General features: G+C 43.4%; 1 protein-coding gene across 1 annotated transcript in view; it reads left to right on the top strand.

Annotated features, from left to right (window-relative positions):
- The first annotated feature begins 824 nt into the window (after positions 1-824).
- cyth1b (cytohesin 1b) overlaps positions 825-16,979 on the top strand; it is a 91,412-nt gene continuing 75,257 nt past the window's right edge. Inside the window, exon 1 of the mRNA XM_066704495.1 lies at positions 825-965. Within this exon, the coding sequence (XP_066560592.1) occupies positions 947-965 (19 nt within the window). The 5' untranslated portion in view covers positions 825-946. The remainder of the gene's footprint in view (positions 966-16,979) is intronic.

The following is a 16,979-nucleotide window of genomic DNA, read 5'->3' as shown; positions in this document are numbered from 1 at the left end:
TATTGAACTTGCCTTTTATTACCCTCATACACCAATAAAAGCAAAGCAATGTAGTTCAAAACCATGTTAGGAGATAGGTCTAATAAAATCAGAATATGAATAAATATATATAGGTAAGTCTAGAAATTTTCAATAGTTTAACCTATGTGCCCACCTACCTTTCCAAACTCTGTGGACCAATTTACCCAAAACAACCCTGCCACCACTGTGGATGACCTAAGTGTGGTGAGGCTTCCACTGGCGGCTCTTTGTGTAGCTCACAGTGTATATCTTTTGTTAATATACAATTATGTTTAGATCTGTTAGTTTAAGTCAGTAGCTTGATAAAGTAATGGTCATGCAGATTCTTCAAGTGATATTTTTCTCAGTGCATTAGTTTGCAGAATGCCAAATCATAATATGGGTCCATCTTGTGGTGGATTTTAAACTTCACAGTTCAGTTGCATCACTAGCAGTAAGGATGCAGCATCAATCAGACTCACAGGGTCACTCTTACAATCTGTGTGTGTGTGTGTGGGGGGGGGGGGTGCATCATTTATTAATGTATACTGTTTTCAGTTAACATGCTTGATTTTAATTAGTTTGGAAATGTATATAGAATTTGTGTGTGTCTATGCGTTTGTTATAATACTACAGTACTATAAATTGGTTAAAGCAAGGAGTTAAAAATTAGCCCCAGCTTGTGACATCACTCGGGAGGAGGAGCAGAGCCCCCTAGCGAGCGCCGGTGGAAGTGCGAGGATGAAGGTGCTACTACCGTCAGAGAGCTGGTCCTAGGAAGCATTACTGCCAACACGAGAGAGAGAGAGAGAGGGAGAGAAGGAGGGAGGGATTGAAGAAGGAGAGCAGAGGGACGCAGCAGACAGGTGTAGAAACCAAACACGACTTGAGCAGCTCGACGATCCTGACAGGACGAGCCGGGGATACGCGGACACCTTGCAGCAGCATGGACGAGGACAGCCGCGGTCAGTATCTCTTCTGGAGATGCATCACTTTTATTTGGAGCTGGCATCCCTGTTGCGGGCTTAGATGCCATCGTGATTTTTTTTTTTTTTTTTTTTTTGGGGTGGGGGGTGGTGGGATTAAGATGAATAAAATGTGCGTTTAAGGATGCTTTAAAGAGAGCCCTTTGCCTGTGAGTGTGCGGAGGTCAGCCCGGGTCGGTGTGCGGGGCGCTGCTGCTGATGCAAGGACGCAAAACCAGCATTGGCGGACTGTGTGTCTGAGGGTGAAACCAGTGCGATCTGTACAAACTGTACATTTGAATTCAGCATTTGTGTATCGGCATGTTGCAATACTGTTGCACTTCGCCACTCTTGTCGTACCGCCCGCTGGATGTGCAATAATGCATGGCAACAGTAAAGGCAGTGCTTACTTGATGCAATTTAGACTAGACTGAAAACAGAACTATTTTGTAAGATAACTTTATTTTGCAACAGGGGGTCGTGTTCCTGAACGGATCAACCCCCCACCCACCCAGGTTTCAAATAAAATTATCAAGCAGGACTGGGGACTGTGGCTGGGCTATCTTGATGAAGGTTTAGTATGGATAGTGGGCTAGGCACCTTAGCTGTAGTGGAGAAGTGTACTGATAAATAGTGAGCAAACCTGAAAGATTGTTTAAAGAGTTTGGCAGAGAAGTGTGAAAATAACTTGTTTTAGTGCATCAGTATTGAAGAAGGAAAAATCCATAACACCTTGTGTAAAGTGAGAGCTGTACAATTTGACACTTCAAAGTTGAATTGATCTCGCTTTGTGGTGGTGTTTCCGCTGCTGGAGTGTGTGGCTTTACTGCACAAAAGACACTTCCACCTGCTTTACTGCACACAAGTTTCTCCTAGTTGAAACAAATCCTGTATATTTGACTAAAATGTCTACAGTACAATATACTGATGTATCTGAAGTTTCATATTTATTATTCATTAGCAAGTGCTTAATGCTGAGTGCATAATGGACTCTTACAATAATGTAAAGTGTTCTGGACGGGAGATCTTTAGATAAGATGGACATCAGAGTGGTCTAACTCTCATTGCTGATGGATCCTCAAACCTCTGCACTCATGCAGCATAACTGAGATTTTCTTTCTTAATTTAATAACATTTGAAAAATATTTATAGGTGAAGTTTGTTACATGATTAAAAGAAAATCAGTTGCAATGTGTCAGGTGTGGTTAAGCAGATTTCCTTTAGGTATTGCATATAAGACACAACCAAACAAGAAGTGCTTGGCCCTGTGGTGGCAATTATGTTTAAGTGTTTCACAAAACTGTGTTGGTAACCAAATGTGGCTTTAGTTTGTAAAACGTGCTTTCTCATTATGACAGAACAATAAACATAACGGCTTCTCTGTGAATTAGTCAGCAAGTGGAAAGATAGCCAAGTTCAGTTTTTATTAACGGGCGCAGGGCATCTCTTTGCAAGTAGTTCTATAGTTCTCCTGGACTGCAGTCAGAACATCAACAGTTAAGTTTGTGAGTCCCGGTGGCGCACAGCACACACACTCTGCTGGTGTATTAAAGCACAGACTGCATAGTCAGGGATTTCCAGACTGTGTTTGGGACTGGGATTGCTCTGTACTTCTTACTCAAACTCCCAAATGCTTTAGGTTATGATTAATTGCCCTTTTCTGACCTATTTTGCTCCTTTTTAAAATATGCCCAGTGGACTGGAATTTAACCTGATCGATATTGCATAACTGGTCTTTGCCAACAGAGAATACTGTCCTGATGTAAGTGCTTTATGCATTACGATTTATCAATCAATTTCTATGTCTGCTATCAATTAAACTTTTGTAGATCGTAGTCATATTGAGTCAGTTTTGACAGTGGCCTATACTCTACTGTACTAACATTCAAATTCAATAGCGATAGTAATCTCAAATGTACTGTTTGTAATTGTTATTCAGTTATGATCTTGGTAGTTGACTGCATTACTGTTTAATGGTGATGTAGGCTATATGGTTATAAATCATAATGGACTAATAATTGTATTTAATGTGCAATATTTTACTGAAGTAGAGACAGTGTTCTTTAAAGTAAAGTAAGAATTGGTATATCTCTTTAATATACTGTATTGTAGCTGTAATTCGATAGTGGTAGTGGCGTATACTCAAATGTATTACTGCGCTCCCCATGTGTGACAGTGTTTCTAGTCAGAAAGCCCCAATATCTCATTGTAGGATGACCAGTGTCCAGTCTGTACCGCTCTGTCTGGCTTTTGTTTCTCTGGCCACCAGGGGGCGACTCTGGGAGGCTGGAGCCCCTGTGACAGGAAGTGTTGATGCTAATGTAAATACAATGCAGAGCATATGTAATCCCTAGGGATGTAATTCCATGCAGTAATGGCAACAAAACAGGCTATCGGCTGACCTTTAGCCTCCACACAAGGGCTGGATCAATAGGCAGCGGGAGTGGGGGGGCATTGACAGGTCCTCCCTGGGGAGGGAGGGGGAGTAGGAGGGGGATGGCAGATCTCCATCTTAACCAGGAAGACACTGGAGGGCTGTACTGGTTGGCCATCGTGTTTCAGCAGGGGACATTAGATAACAGCAGCAGTGTCCTCTGTGCTGTTTGGCAAGGGAGGGGTGAGGGCTGTGTTACACTAGACGACACTGACTGTCGGCCAAACCAGGCCAATGCGTTCGATGCATTGATCCGTGTTCGTAACGTAACAGAAGAAGGTAGAACAAAATGGAGGTTGGAAGTTCCATAACCCCCATGTAGACGGGTAGTTTGCTGTGGTTGAGGTTCAATAGCACTGTAGTTGAAGGGAACTGTGATCACAACAATCAGATGTGCTGCTCATGAAGCTGATTGTTTAGGGAAACTAATCATTTACTGATGAAGGGAAGAAAATGTATAGTAATGGTTTATAGGTTTTAACTTGGGCTTGTTGGCCCTTTAAGATGCATTTGCACTTAAATGTGCTTTTTAGTTATTTATATATAATATGTGTGTGTTTGTGTATATATATATATATATATATATATATATATATACACACACACACAAACATATTTATATATTGATGTAATGCGTTTAAGTTTGATAAGTCACTTAAGTCTTCCTAAGCTGTCAACAGGTTTTAGCGATGTCTCGGATGGAGCAGGGAGAGAGGCCCGGCTGAGCGGTGGCAGAGATCCCAGCGCACAGATCTGTGTGCATCAGTAAGAGAAGCAGGAAATCGGAGAGGCCCGAGATCCTGGGCTTCTCTTTGGGATTACAGTAATTGGCAACTTAGGTTCAAGGTGCCTGGCTGGTAAACAATGGCTGTATTTATTGCATAGTCAATCAGAGGTTGTCACGTATTTGCGCTGCGGAGGACTTTGCCCTTTTGCGTCACGGGAAAACCAAACGGGAAGTGATTCAGGGATTGAACTCAGATATGTCGTAACTCATTGTGTAAGCACAGTAAAAACACACAAACCTGGGACATGTTTTGTTTTGTCTGGATTTTCTGAAGTGTGGCTATAACTGAAAACAAAAAGCAAGTTTCCACAGTATAGTTAATTCTGATCAAACACATATTCATTTGATTTCCAGCCATTTCCCCTACTCTGTAATACCCAGTGTGTTTGATTGAACTGATCAGGTTCCTAGGGTGCAGAAGAGTGAGCCTCTTGGCATTGTCCTTCTCTATTTATGCCAGCCCTGGGAGAATAATTCATGAATAAATCTATGATCTACGAGGGGGGTATGAAGTGTCCTTTTATGGTCCTTTCCCGTAACTCGCTGCTCCATATTTTATTAAGGACACATTAAGATTCAACACAATGCATATGTTCAAACAGAATGGCCAAATATCATGCCTAATTCATCACCATGTGGAGTCATTTATAACTCTTGCATAAAAAGGGGAAACCAGATCACATACAGACAAATGCAATGCAAGATACATGCCTTCTGTGTGTGTACTCAACCTAAAATGTGTGTATCCAATCCTGGCTTCAGGGCAAAATGTATTTTGAAAGTTTTTTGTTTTTTTTCTGCCTTATACACCCACTATGTGAGTGAGGGAGCCCAGTGTGGAGGTTGTGTGTGTGTGTGTGCGCATGTGTGTGTGTGTGCAGTCTTTGACAGGTGTTTTCAGAAGATTGTGGTCAGTGTGGTTAGGCCCAGGCAGCTACAGACGTTGTTTGTCATGTTCAGAAACCAAAGTCTGTGGGGTTACACTCACCTTTATTAACCCTGTCTGCTGCTGCTGCATTCAGTCAGGATGTTTCTTTTTATCAAAGCCAAGAAAATAGCTTTTTCTCGAAAGTGCGTCTGAGGTAAAAGCCTTACTCCTTCCGCTCAGTGATGGAGCGTTGCAAGTGTTTATCATGCTGTGTTTGTGACGTTCGTAGGCCAGAATGCTATTTAGATATCTGCCCTCTCTGATGCCGGCTATCCCATCAGGCAGAATGGATTTTATTATGAATTTATTGCAAAACATAGGGTTAACACAACCAACAATGTTATTCAGTTGTATCCTGTTTCCCTGTCTCGGCCTGATTTGAAATGGTGTTTGTGAGGAGTGCTGACACAGAGAGTGCCTAGATTTGCTCTCCCACAATGCAGTTGTGTAGGGTGACCTTCTTCCAGGGGGAGCAAGGGTAAGGAAAATACTGACTATTAACAGTACCAGGCAGCGAGGAGGGAGGGCAATGGATCCTGCACAGCATCCAGTGTAGAATAATGGTGGCTCTTGACTTGAATGACATTTTCATTTTTCTATAACCATGAAAGATGTCATAATCTCTTAAACCCACCCGAGAGAAACAGGGAAATAACACCACCAGAGAGAAATGGGACATCGATAAGCACCTTCTTATGTGTCTTGGCAGAATCTTTTCAGTTGGCGTTTTTTTCTTTTCTTTTTTTTTTCTTTTCCTTCCTTTCAAGCCGGGTTGCAGTACATGCAGCTTGCAGAATCTCTGAAACTCTGATAAGCACACCTATCGCCTGAGCAGACAGGGTGCAGTACGCAAATGAAACTGATTTTGAAGAAGAAAAAAGAACCAAAAAACTAGAAAATCCCCGCTGTGCGTGACGTTCAGATGTCTCCAACTGAAAAATAACCCAAAAAACGTGGTTGTAGTCTCACTTCCTCCCGAATACACAGTTATGAGAAGTGATAAATGTGATGAATTTTATATTAATTATTCATAATCAAACTATTAAAATATAACCTCCTCAGGGTTCCACAGAATTTGGTACTGAAATGAGACCAATAAAGTCAAAGGTTTATTTGTTTTGTTGAACTTGTTCTTGTGTTTTGTGTAAGGGCTTTTCCACATGTGTCAATCTGATGAAGTGATCCAGTCCCTTTATTTTCCCCCTGTAGAGAATTATGAATGTGTACAAGGACGGTGAGGTTTCCATAGCATCTGTGTGTTCAAGAATGACCCTTTGGCAGAACAGGGCAAACCTGTTGTCTTACCAGTCCACACATTTTACTCATCGATCCAGACTGCTGCGGTCAACAACATCATTGTGAGATATTGCTAGAGTGTTACATTCATTCTCTCTAGTTTGCATCAGTGTAACTGAAATGGCAGTGTTATCCTGGATTACGCCAGGCTGTGTCAGTCTTGATTCATGATTAACTTTTTTGGTCCACAGATTGATGAAGTACAATTCTGAGGTCATTGATGCAGTTTTCTCACAGGCCACTAGGATGTCCCTCAGCCCAAGAAATCTCACAATAACGCTGTTGTCCTCAGCTTTTCACTCCCGGGAATCAGGAGTACAAGGCTATAAATTTCTCTCTTATGAAAGTGCAACTGAGACCCACCCATTATAAGACTGCCACTGAACATTACGTACATGTTATTGTGGATCTCTTCCATTGGACTTGGTAGGCCATTCGAATGAAATTCAGAGGCTGTGCAAGACACTCGGTTGCTCTTTTTGGGATTGTTTTTGGTCTCCAGGTATACATCGATATACGGACTGTGCGGACTGTGTGTGTGTCGGGTCCTGGGATTTGGGAGGTACAGGGCTCCTGACTGTGCAGAATTCCAGCGGCTCTCTGTGACATTCTCCTCTGCCTGTTTGGGGGGGGTGTCAATGCAGCTTGCGTGAAGGAAGTCAGCTGCACCTGCACCTGTGGCTCCTGTCTGTGCACAGCAGCTCCTCCTCAGAGTGTCAACACCTGCCTAGATATCTCCCTCACTACTGACGTTATCTGAGCAAACTCACGTCACCAAAAAATAAAACAAGTTTAGACAGCGTGTCACGGTTTAAATTAATCCCCCTGATTACAGTACACACTGTCTCTCACTGTGATTTATTGGGAAGGTATAATGTAATGTATAAAATTACTGTCTTCGGGAGCTCTGGGGTCATCTTCCAGGGGATTAAAGCCCTCTGAGGAAGGATTCTGACACAATATGTCTATTACTCTCTTATTATACTATTATTATCATTCTTTAACTGCTTGAAAAATACATTTGCATGCCTTGGGTGCTGTAGTTCTGATATAAGGCCTGTGTGTGGATGGTGGGGCCTTGTCCTGTCTCCATCACTCCTGTTGTTGACCCAGTGGGCTCCTCTCCCTGTTGTTGTCATCTTCAGGCCAGTGCTCATAGCCTGGTGCATGCCAGTGTGTGAAACTCTAACATCTCTCGCTCCTCCTCACACACCTCAAGACCTGAGCCAGACACCCCTCCTGCCCAGGGTTAGAGCCCCCCCAACAATTCTTATCTAGTTTGTGAAAGAAGAAAATAAAAATTATACACAGGATCTGCACATTTTTTCCGTGGAAGGAGCGATAGACGGAAATGGCAGCTTCTAATGCACCGTCCCCTCGACGCGGCTGTCATGTTCTGGCAGCTTTTGTGTGGTTGGCATGGAAACGCATCCTGAAGCCTGGATGAAGGGGCGGGAGGGGAGTTAGTCAGTGGCTTCCTGGGTTCTCTGGGCATGGCCGGTGAAAAGAGTGGGACACTGTGGGGCCGGGAGTGTCTGTGTCGGCAGAGGAAGAGTGTTTGAATAAATCTGTGTGTAAGTTAGGTTGTAGTTGTGAATTTATGTGTACCCCCCGGACGTCAGTATCTCCCAAGTGCTCCCTGGCCCCCGAGGGGTGAAGCAGGGCTGTCTCAAGGGTCAGGCTGACTGTGCAGCTGCGGGAATCTGTCCAATAGGCACCATGTCCAGGAGTGAATCTGCCAAACATAGGGCCTGGCTACAGCTCAGTTACGTCCTTTCATTGGCCACGCGTGACAGTCATTTCCCACCGGATATCAGCTGGGGATCTAGGAGCTTGGAGCCAGATAGACCTGGACATTACATTTACCACAGATTAAACTATATCTGGAGGGGATTCATCATCAAGGAATTATTTAAACATTTCAGGATTAACCCTAGTAATATTTTTCCCCATCCTATTAACATCTGTGCCATGTGGAACTAGCCCAGTCTGCCTGTATCCAAAATTAAACCCTATGATACAGAAGACCCCAGTGATATAGAGTGGTGACACTGGCAGTATCTCAACAGTTTAATGGCTCAAGACAAGACTGATAGGGCAGTTGGGATTACAGTTTGAGCTCTTGGTTTAGCAGGAGCAGACCTTTAATCTCAGCAATTGCAGGTGTTTGACCCACACTCCAGCAGTGACTGGGCTTCCTGCTGCTGGGTCCTAAACCCCAGGATGACACGGCTCAGACAGCGAGACCTAGCCAATCCAGTGTACTGGCCAGATCTTGTTTGTCAGCATATCTCACTGAGCTGGCTTTTCCAATTTAGCTTGTGTGTCACTTAGCTGTGGCTCTGTGTGCAGGAGGTCAGTTAGATAACCCTGTTAGATCGGTGGGAAGACTTGGCCTGTCTTTAAAGTGTGCTCGTCAACTGGGCTGTGAAAATGGCCTCTGTCTGCAGACATTAATCTCCAAGGCAGTGTAGAAAATGGCAGTACTGAAACCATCCCAGTGTGGCTGGCAAAGTTTCTCCATTTGTCAGTTTCTATATTCTCCACTTCCTGGTTTGAAGATGGTTGTTGTTTAAATCTTTTTGTAGTATGTTCCTTACTGAGCAGCTGAATTCTTATGTGGATTCAGCTTACCCAAAATAGTCCATTCAATGTACACCAGATTTCAAGAGGAAAAAACTATACTGGCCCCTTTGTTTTACTGTTTGCACAGGTGTGCTAGTGCCAAGAAATGCTTTGGGTCAAATAATCTGCAGAGTTATGCATATAATGTAGAAATTTTGCAGAATTGATCCTTTTTTTTAATCAAGCTTTTAATTAAGTTCAAGTGTGAACAGGCCCTTCTAGACTCTGTCTTGTGGTGAGCAAGATAAGAGTCCTCCTGCTTTTCAGGGCCTGTAGTTCAGTGCATCAATCTCTGAATATAGTTGGAACCAAGAAAATGGAAGCAATCAATAGCAACTCACACTGATTTATTACAGTCTCTCTGCATACAGGCAAATTGTTAATTCATCCTTTCAGGCGGAGACACTTAGGATTAATAACAAAAACAACCAACAGTAACCCTCGGCCTGTATTAAGTAGTAGAGCCCTGACCTCTGAAACTCCAGGAGAGGAATGAACTCTGCTTAGGAATTGCTGACATTGTTCTCCCTACGTTTTGCTCACTTCTGTTCTCCAGTGACACCAATGCGTTGCATTGAAAAAGACTCAGGGGGGAACTCTATAGAACAGGATGTGAAATAATTAAAATCCTGTTGTGTTACAGTGGACACAGCTACATTATTTTACTTCTCAATGAGGTATACTAGGCAGGAGTTACATCAAGGGATTATACAATTCATAAAAAAAAAACAATTATACAACAATTATGCAACTTATAAAAAAAGAATCCCAGCTGCAAGTTTATACTCTTTATATTTTTATTTCCCAGCTGTGGTCGCTGTGTTGTTTTGTCAGGCTACTGCAGCTCTCATTTCTTGTCATCTATCATTTATGTGATGAAAAAAAGTTATGCATGACATGCCCTGATTTTCTTAATTTTAATTAGCAAGATAATGAATTCTGAGCACTTGACTAAAGTTAGGTGTCAGACGATCTTCAAAGTGAAAGTGTTGAGGGATGCTATTACGATTCTGTTTGTTGCAGAGACAAGGACAACCCCTCTGGCTATCCCTCATTAAATCTATGCAATCTCACTATTATTTTAAAACCCAAACGGAAATAAAATAATAAAACCCAAACAAATATGAATCATATCATGCAAGAGATGGATGCAGTAAAGACAGAACAGGACAGGACAGAAAATGGGTTTCATAGCTATCTTAAAATCGATGAGAACAGCTCAAGTGTCTGAAAGTTTGTGGTAGGATTCCCAATTGTAAAATCATATTGAACTCCAAACCTGCCTTCTGGTGACGGGGCTATAACTGGATTCTCTGGTATGGTTGTCACTCTAGTTGCAGTTTCTGTGACTTAAGGCTCTTTTACACTTTCATTGATGTTAAATTACGAATGGCTCCTGATTTTAAATCACAGCTGTAAACCTGATTGGTACAGTTTCCAGCTTCAGCTGAAAAGTAACAAAGTTTTCTGGTTGCTCCTGTCAGAGTCCTGTTGACTGGATACCTGTGGGGGAGAGCTATGCTGAGCCGTCCAGCACAGTCTCCTGGCGCTCACACGAATCGATCTGCCCTTTGATGAAGTACAGTAATTTTGTTTGCCGTTATGTAACTGACATTTGTGGGGCATCTGCCTGCTTTGCCATAAGTGGTAGAAGGCGTGAATCCTGGCTAATGAATCTGTCGGGAATCTGTGTGTACAAGGTTTGTCATCTTGGCAATGGACTTCGAGGAATCAATACACAATAAAAGCCGGAGGACCGCTCTTACATAGCAGGAAGCCAGGACAATTCAGCTATGGTGCAGAGGAAACGAGGAGCCACTCGCCCGCGTCACACTGAATGTGTTGTAACTACAGCTTAAGGCTGTGTCAGAAATGTTTCAGCTGTGTCAATTGTGGGTTAAGAGCCCGATTTTCTTTTCTGTAGTTCTCTTTCTTGGAAACGTTTCTGGTTAAATGGCCTGATTTCTGTCACTAAAGTCGTTGCTGACTTTGATCTCATTCCTAAAAGTGGTCCTCAGGCTGCAATCAATATTCAGGGCCGCTTGTCTTCTTTTGTCCAGCCTGATTGAGACCTGCAGCTCTATTTCAACCACTCACTAACTGGCACACAAACTGTGGAAACTCGCAGATTTACTTGAACATGTAGCGTAACCTGCATCACATAAAATGGCATCTAGTTTCAGTGTTGATATCAAACCATAATTTAAAGTTTTTTTTTTTTTTTAAGTAGGTAATGTGATGGGCATGTTAAATTGTGTCTGTGAGCCAGTGTGGAGCTGTGTGGGCACCAGACAGAGCTTTTTGTAGAGCCACTGATTTCTCTGGGTAAAGTTCAAGCATTTTATCAAAGGCACTCTATACTAAGTGCACTTATTTATTTTACATCATTACTTGGATTTCCTAAGTGAAGTTTGTTGTATTTCTATGCTTGGTTCTTGTACTTTCCAGTCCTTGGCTGAGCTTGTCCACTGTTAACTCTGACCAAGCTGTGGCCCCACTCTCGAGTCTTAATGCACCGCTTTCCCAATTTCCACAAAGTCTCTGTGCTCCTCACGGTTATTTCAATTTTCCTTCTTGCGTGCATCTCACACAAAATGGCAAACAGCCTGACTTTGACTGAGCCAGTTAGGCTCCCTAAGTGCTGCGATGTGTCTAAAAATGATTTCTCCGTGTCGGTTTTATTTATTGATATGATTAAAATTTTCAGCAGATGGGCTCAGACTCGGATCCGGCTTGTGCTGCCCCCAGCCGCCAAGCCTTCTCGGGCTTCACAGAGTAATCCGGAATAAATCAACAAAAGGTGGAAAACTTCAAACAAACAGCCAGGAGACTGGAGAGAAAAACAAATACAATTAAGAAAATGGTTTGGGCTTTAAGATGCCATGAAAGGGGTTGATTGGATTTGATGTTGATTGTTTAATTCCTCCTGCTTCTCTCAGGGGCTGTTATTACCTGGAGACGTTGTGCGTTCTGATACATAATCAAGCACGTCCATCTCCCCTCAATCACCCCCGGCTCTGTGGGATTTGAGAGCTGCTGTCAGTGTTCATGCTGGTGACTCTGATACTGCGACGCCTTCTCTTCCTTTTCTTTGCCCTGCTCCTCCTTGTTTTATTTTTCTTTTAATGCTGACACTTCCTGGCCATGTGTTTACTGGATTGTCCTTTATCTGCCTTGCCTTTGCATTGATAGTGCCCACGATCACCACAGTGCTTTGTCTGAGGTGATTGAATTTTTCCTGTGCTTTATTCTTAGAAGTTAGATGTGAATTTCCCTCCTGTTCTCCTTTGTGTATATGTCAAGGAACTTGTTCGGTTATTTATTTATGGAGGGTTTTTTTCTGTAGTGAAGGAATTCTACCATGACTGAAGAGCACGTTTAGTTGTGGCAGAGTGCTTATCTTGTTGCTGGATTAGACATATTTCCATCTCCGAGCTCCAACCAACATGTCCCCGTTAAGGCGCTCCTTGGTTCCCGAGTTGCCGCCCCCCCACTGCGGTGCTGAGAGTGAGTGGCCCTGTCCTGTGCCACTCAGCCTGTGTTTGTCTAGCTACCCCCACCCTCCTGTCTATCTGAGCAGCTTCAGGGCCTCACAGCTCTCTTTCACTTCCTCCTCAGACATTGCCTGTTGTTTTTGTGTCTGTCTCACCCGCTCAGATGTCTGAAGTCAGTTTGTACGCCGGTGGGGTCTTCCCTGCTGGGCAAAAAAAATTAAGGACATCTCTTTGTAATTTTGGTATTTGGTTTTATTTCCACACAAAAATTGTATTTCTTTTTTAAGTATATTGATGTGTTTATTTATTCATTTCATGAGGTTCGTAGACATTACCATCCCCATGGGTAGACAAGGAAGCCAGGAGCGTTGTGTGCTGTTCAGGAGTCCATGAAGTGCCTGAGATGTTTGCTCAGGTGTGATGGCGATGGGGATGGGAAGGAGTTGTATCTTTTAACACCTGTCAACCTCAAGGCTGTTGTTCTGAGACTTGAAAATCACACTTCCATTGTAGAAAGTGAATATATTGGCCTCAAATCCACAAATCCCCTGCAAGATCATGCCCGTCATGGTCAAGAAAGTTGAGCTTCTCGTTTCCTCTCTGCCGCACACAGGTCACAATCAAACTTTAAGAAAGCATTTCCCAAAAAGAGCTTTGCGATTTGTTCCGGATGAAAAACAAATCGGCAGATCTCATGAACTCCTCTTTAGTGCAGCGGCAGCAGTTTGGCCACTGACTTAGCACCTTCCATGTCAGCTGAGGCACATCTTATTCTGTAAGGTAAGGTAAGGTAAGGCTGCTCTCTCCCTCTCACTTTAAGGAAGAGGAAGTGACTCGGTCCCTGCCTCGGTCACAGCTGTTCCCCGTGGGGCTGTGTCTCCCCCGTGCCAGAGCTGAGTCAGAGAGGGTGCAAGTCATCTGTGCAGCAAGTGTTGTCGTGTAACAGTGGTAACACCACTTGCTGACTCTGGGGGGGGTGGGATGTTGACTTACGTTCCTTCAAAATTGAAATGGATTGTGGACCACTAGGAACAAGTCATGACTTTGGGGTTATAAATTATGAAGCATTTCGTTGAGAGAGAGAGAGAGAGAGAGATGAAAAGAAGTGGGTCAGCAATCTCACTATGGTTACAAAGAGAATTACTAAACAAAATAAAAATTGCATTAAAGTTGATCCTCATGCGCAGAACTGAATTATTATAAATGGACAGGCTAGTAAGAGCAGCAAAGTTCAGAGGTGATTACAGAGATTTAAACTAAGAGCAGTACAGTTAACTGATCTGCACCTGCAGGTTAACCGCCCCCTCCTCCAGTATCGGATCATGTGACTTGTGCTCTGAGCCCCTGAAATATCTATGTCTCCTCCCTGAGCTCTCAGGAGCTGGCAGTGGGGAAGATCACCCCCACCACACACACAGAGACTTCACACCAGCTCTCACAGACCCTGTCTCCTGCTCCAGATTAGAAATGCTGTTTCACCTTAGGGAGCAAGCCCCCCTAAAAAAAATCTTATAGAACTCAAGCTGTTTAAGTTTGTTTCGTTTTTTCCATCTTCACAAAGGGTAGTCATCTATTTAATTTTGTACTGTATTTTTGGTCTCATGTGGTATGTTTTTGTTTCACAGACTTTTTGAAAATAAATACATGCTACGTACTGGACAACCCTCTGTCCCCTGGCCACCTTGTTGTAACAATGCCTTTTTTGTTTTGTTTTTGTGGCATCCAGCTGATATTGTTTTTGCAACCTGTTTCTCTGCTCAGCTTTTAAACAGTGACCAGAAATGTGTTAGACATTCATTGAATAAATATAATTTGCTATAGCAAAGAGGATTCAAAAACAAAACCAGAAAACCGGGATATAGGCTTTATCAATTGTGCTGCAAGCCAGCTCACACTGAGATCTGAGTTCTCTTGGTAATGGAAAGACTTGATAAGAAACAGCCTCTCTCTCTTGGTGTGAATGCACAATGTGTGGGTGTGTGTATGTCTGTGTGTGTGAAACTGCTGTTTACATGTGACGTGTGTCTCTCTACGCGTTGTTTGTATGTATGTTGCGAATGCACTCATTTCAGCTTCAAACTGCTACCGCAGGCCTCCCGTGTGTGCCGGAGATGCACAATCCAAACAAGAGACAAATTCACTACACCCAAAGACCAGCTCCGCAGCACGGCAGTACACTGGTGAGGATCCTATAGTAACAGCACCTTAAAAGGCTCATATACATCATAAACTCGACTATGAATTGCCTTGTCTAAAAAATAAAAATAAAAGACTGGCAAATTCTTATACAGAAACCTTTAATTTATGTAACACTGTTGCCATGCAACAGTGTGCACTTGATACAGTACATAAAGGCTTAATAAGGCAAAAATGAGGGTAGTGCTGCTCAGTACAAAATACAATTTTAAAAAAGCCTCTGAAAAGATGATGGAGACACATTAAACCAGAGAGGAGGAGAGGGCGATGGTCCCTGCTGAAATAATTACACGATGACAAGAAAAACAGAGAGGGAGGCAGGCCTGTGTCATCGGGGGTCTCTGTAAGAGAGTGAGCTGGAGATAGAGAGAGAGAGAGAGAGAGAGAGAGAGAGAGGCTGAGCAGTAGAGGTGAAGAGGGAGAGAAGTATATAGAGAGATGGACTAAAAAGAGGGAGGACCTGTGCTGGAGAGCGGCTGAGAGAGGGGGTGAGCTCGAGAGGGATGGAGAGACCGAGCTCCCAAGAGGACCAGGCGGGGGAGACTCTTCAGGAGTGCAGGAGAAGAAGGGCGAAGCTTTTAAAAACAGGAGAAAGAGTACAGAATAGGGGCGGGCAGGAAGGATCTGAAAATAAAGTGGACATGAAGGGACCGTGTGGAGAGATGACTATGGAGGTAGAAGAGTAATGCTAAATGTGGGCAGCAGGGAGAGTGAATTTAAATTGTAACTTCAGTGTGGATTCCGCTAGTTCTTGTGTTTCACAGTGCGGTCAAGGACCAAAGTGTAATGTACCTAAAAAAAAAAGTTACCTTCTGCAAGTGCTGTAGTGTGCTGGGAGAATTTATTTTCCTGTGTGGAGAACGCCACCTACATGTCCACCACAATACTACAAGCTGCAACCTGAATGCACTTCATGCAAGTACAAATCTTACCAGGGCCGGCTATACTTCACTTCTAAAATTTAAGATCAGCCTTCACAAGGCCATGCCTGGAGACTAATTCGGAGGTCATGTGTACATCTACAGCTGGTGAAGTCTTGTGATTTTCAAATACATTGTGCTGAAAATCACCTGATATTAATGGTAGATGTGGGACTGGAAGTCAAAAGGGGAAGGTTTAAGAAATGTTACTTCTGCTGGGTCTTCACTTACCAGGGAAAGACTCCTTGTTGGTCTCCAGTGACATATTTAACTACAACGCACTTCCTGTAGAAGATTCCTACGAGAACCAAACAATCCCAAGTTTCCCCATTACAGCTTGCTTGTGTTTTCTCACAAATCATCATCGCCAATGCAAGATCAGTGACAGAGAACGGTACAGAGATGGAGGGTGCCAAGCAGTAATCACGTAACCCTCAATTGTTTCGCAAATGTAAACCCTTGACTACCTGAAACATGGAGTGAGTGAGTACAAAGCCAGGAGTGGGGGGTGGGGGGGGATTTGCGCAGTTTGTAAAGAAGCCCTTTGATTCGAAACACTTCAGAAAATACGCAGTGCCTTATCATAATATCCAAGAGGGTGCTTAATTTGAAACTGTTGTCCCCAAAGAAGTTGTGGAAAGGAGAAGTGTTTGATGATTTCATTTATGGGCCACCCTGTGTTGTGTATGACTGTGTGGGCAGCTGGAAGATAAAGACTTGAGACATGAAGGATATTGAATATTGAGATTGAGACCAAAAGCTCCAGCTAAACAGGGATGAACTTGGGCTGGACACTGGCTAATTGGCTGGTTCTTACAATTGGTAGTTTGAAAATTAATAATTTGTTAACTGGAGGCTACATGGTGAAATGTAATCTGTATTGGTCACCCTCTGATGACTATGTGTGTGTTTCTGTATTTTTGTGTGTTTTTTGTGTTGGGGGATGGAGTGGGGTTTGGCTGGAAAGGCGAATGTATGGGTGTGTGTGTGTGTGTGTGTGTGTGTGTGCCTGTTTACACACGGTGGACTGCAGAACACGCGCTGTCCTCTTGATACAACAGCAGTTCTGAAGGAATTATCATTGATGGTACGAGGGATAATATCTGGGTGACTGGGGGGGGGGCATGGGGGTGCGATGTAAACCTGTGTTTATGTGGTGAGGTTGGAGAGGGTGTGTGACCGTGTAGCTAATGTGTTAGGTCTCTAAGAATATCTCACAGTTACTGTGCAACGAGAGAGAGAGAGAGAGAGAGAGAGAGGGAGAGAGAGGGGAGGGAGGTAGGCAGGCAGAGTGAGTGAGCGAGAGAGAGAGCGTGAGAGAGGAAGACAGAGCT

This window comes from Amia ocellicauda, chromosome 5 (genome assembly GCF_036373705.1).
Source record: "Amia ocellicauda isolate fAmiCal2 chromosome 5, fAmiCal2.hap1, whole genome shotgun sequence".
Classification (NCBI taxonomy): Eukaryota; Metazoa; Chordata; class Actinopteri; order Amiiformes; family Amiidae; genus Amia; species Amia ocellicauda.
The sequence above is the reverse complement of the archived record's forward strand: the minus strand, read 5'-3'. Positions and strand labels throughout refer to the sequence as shown.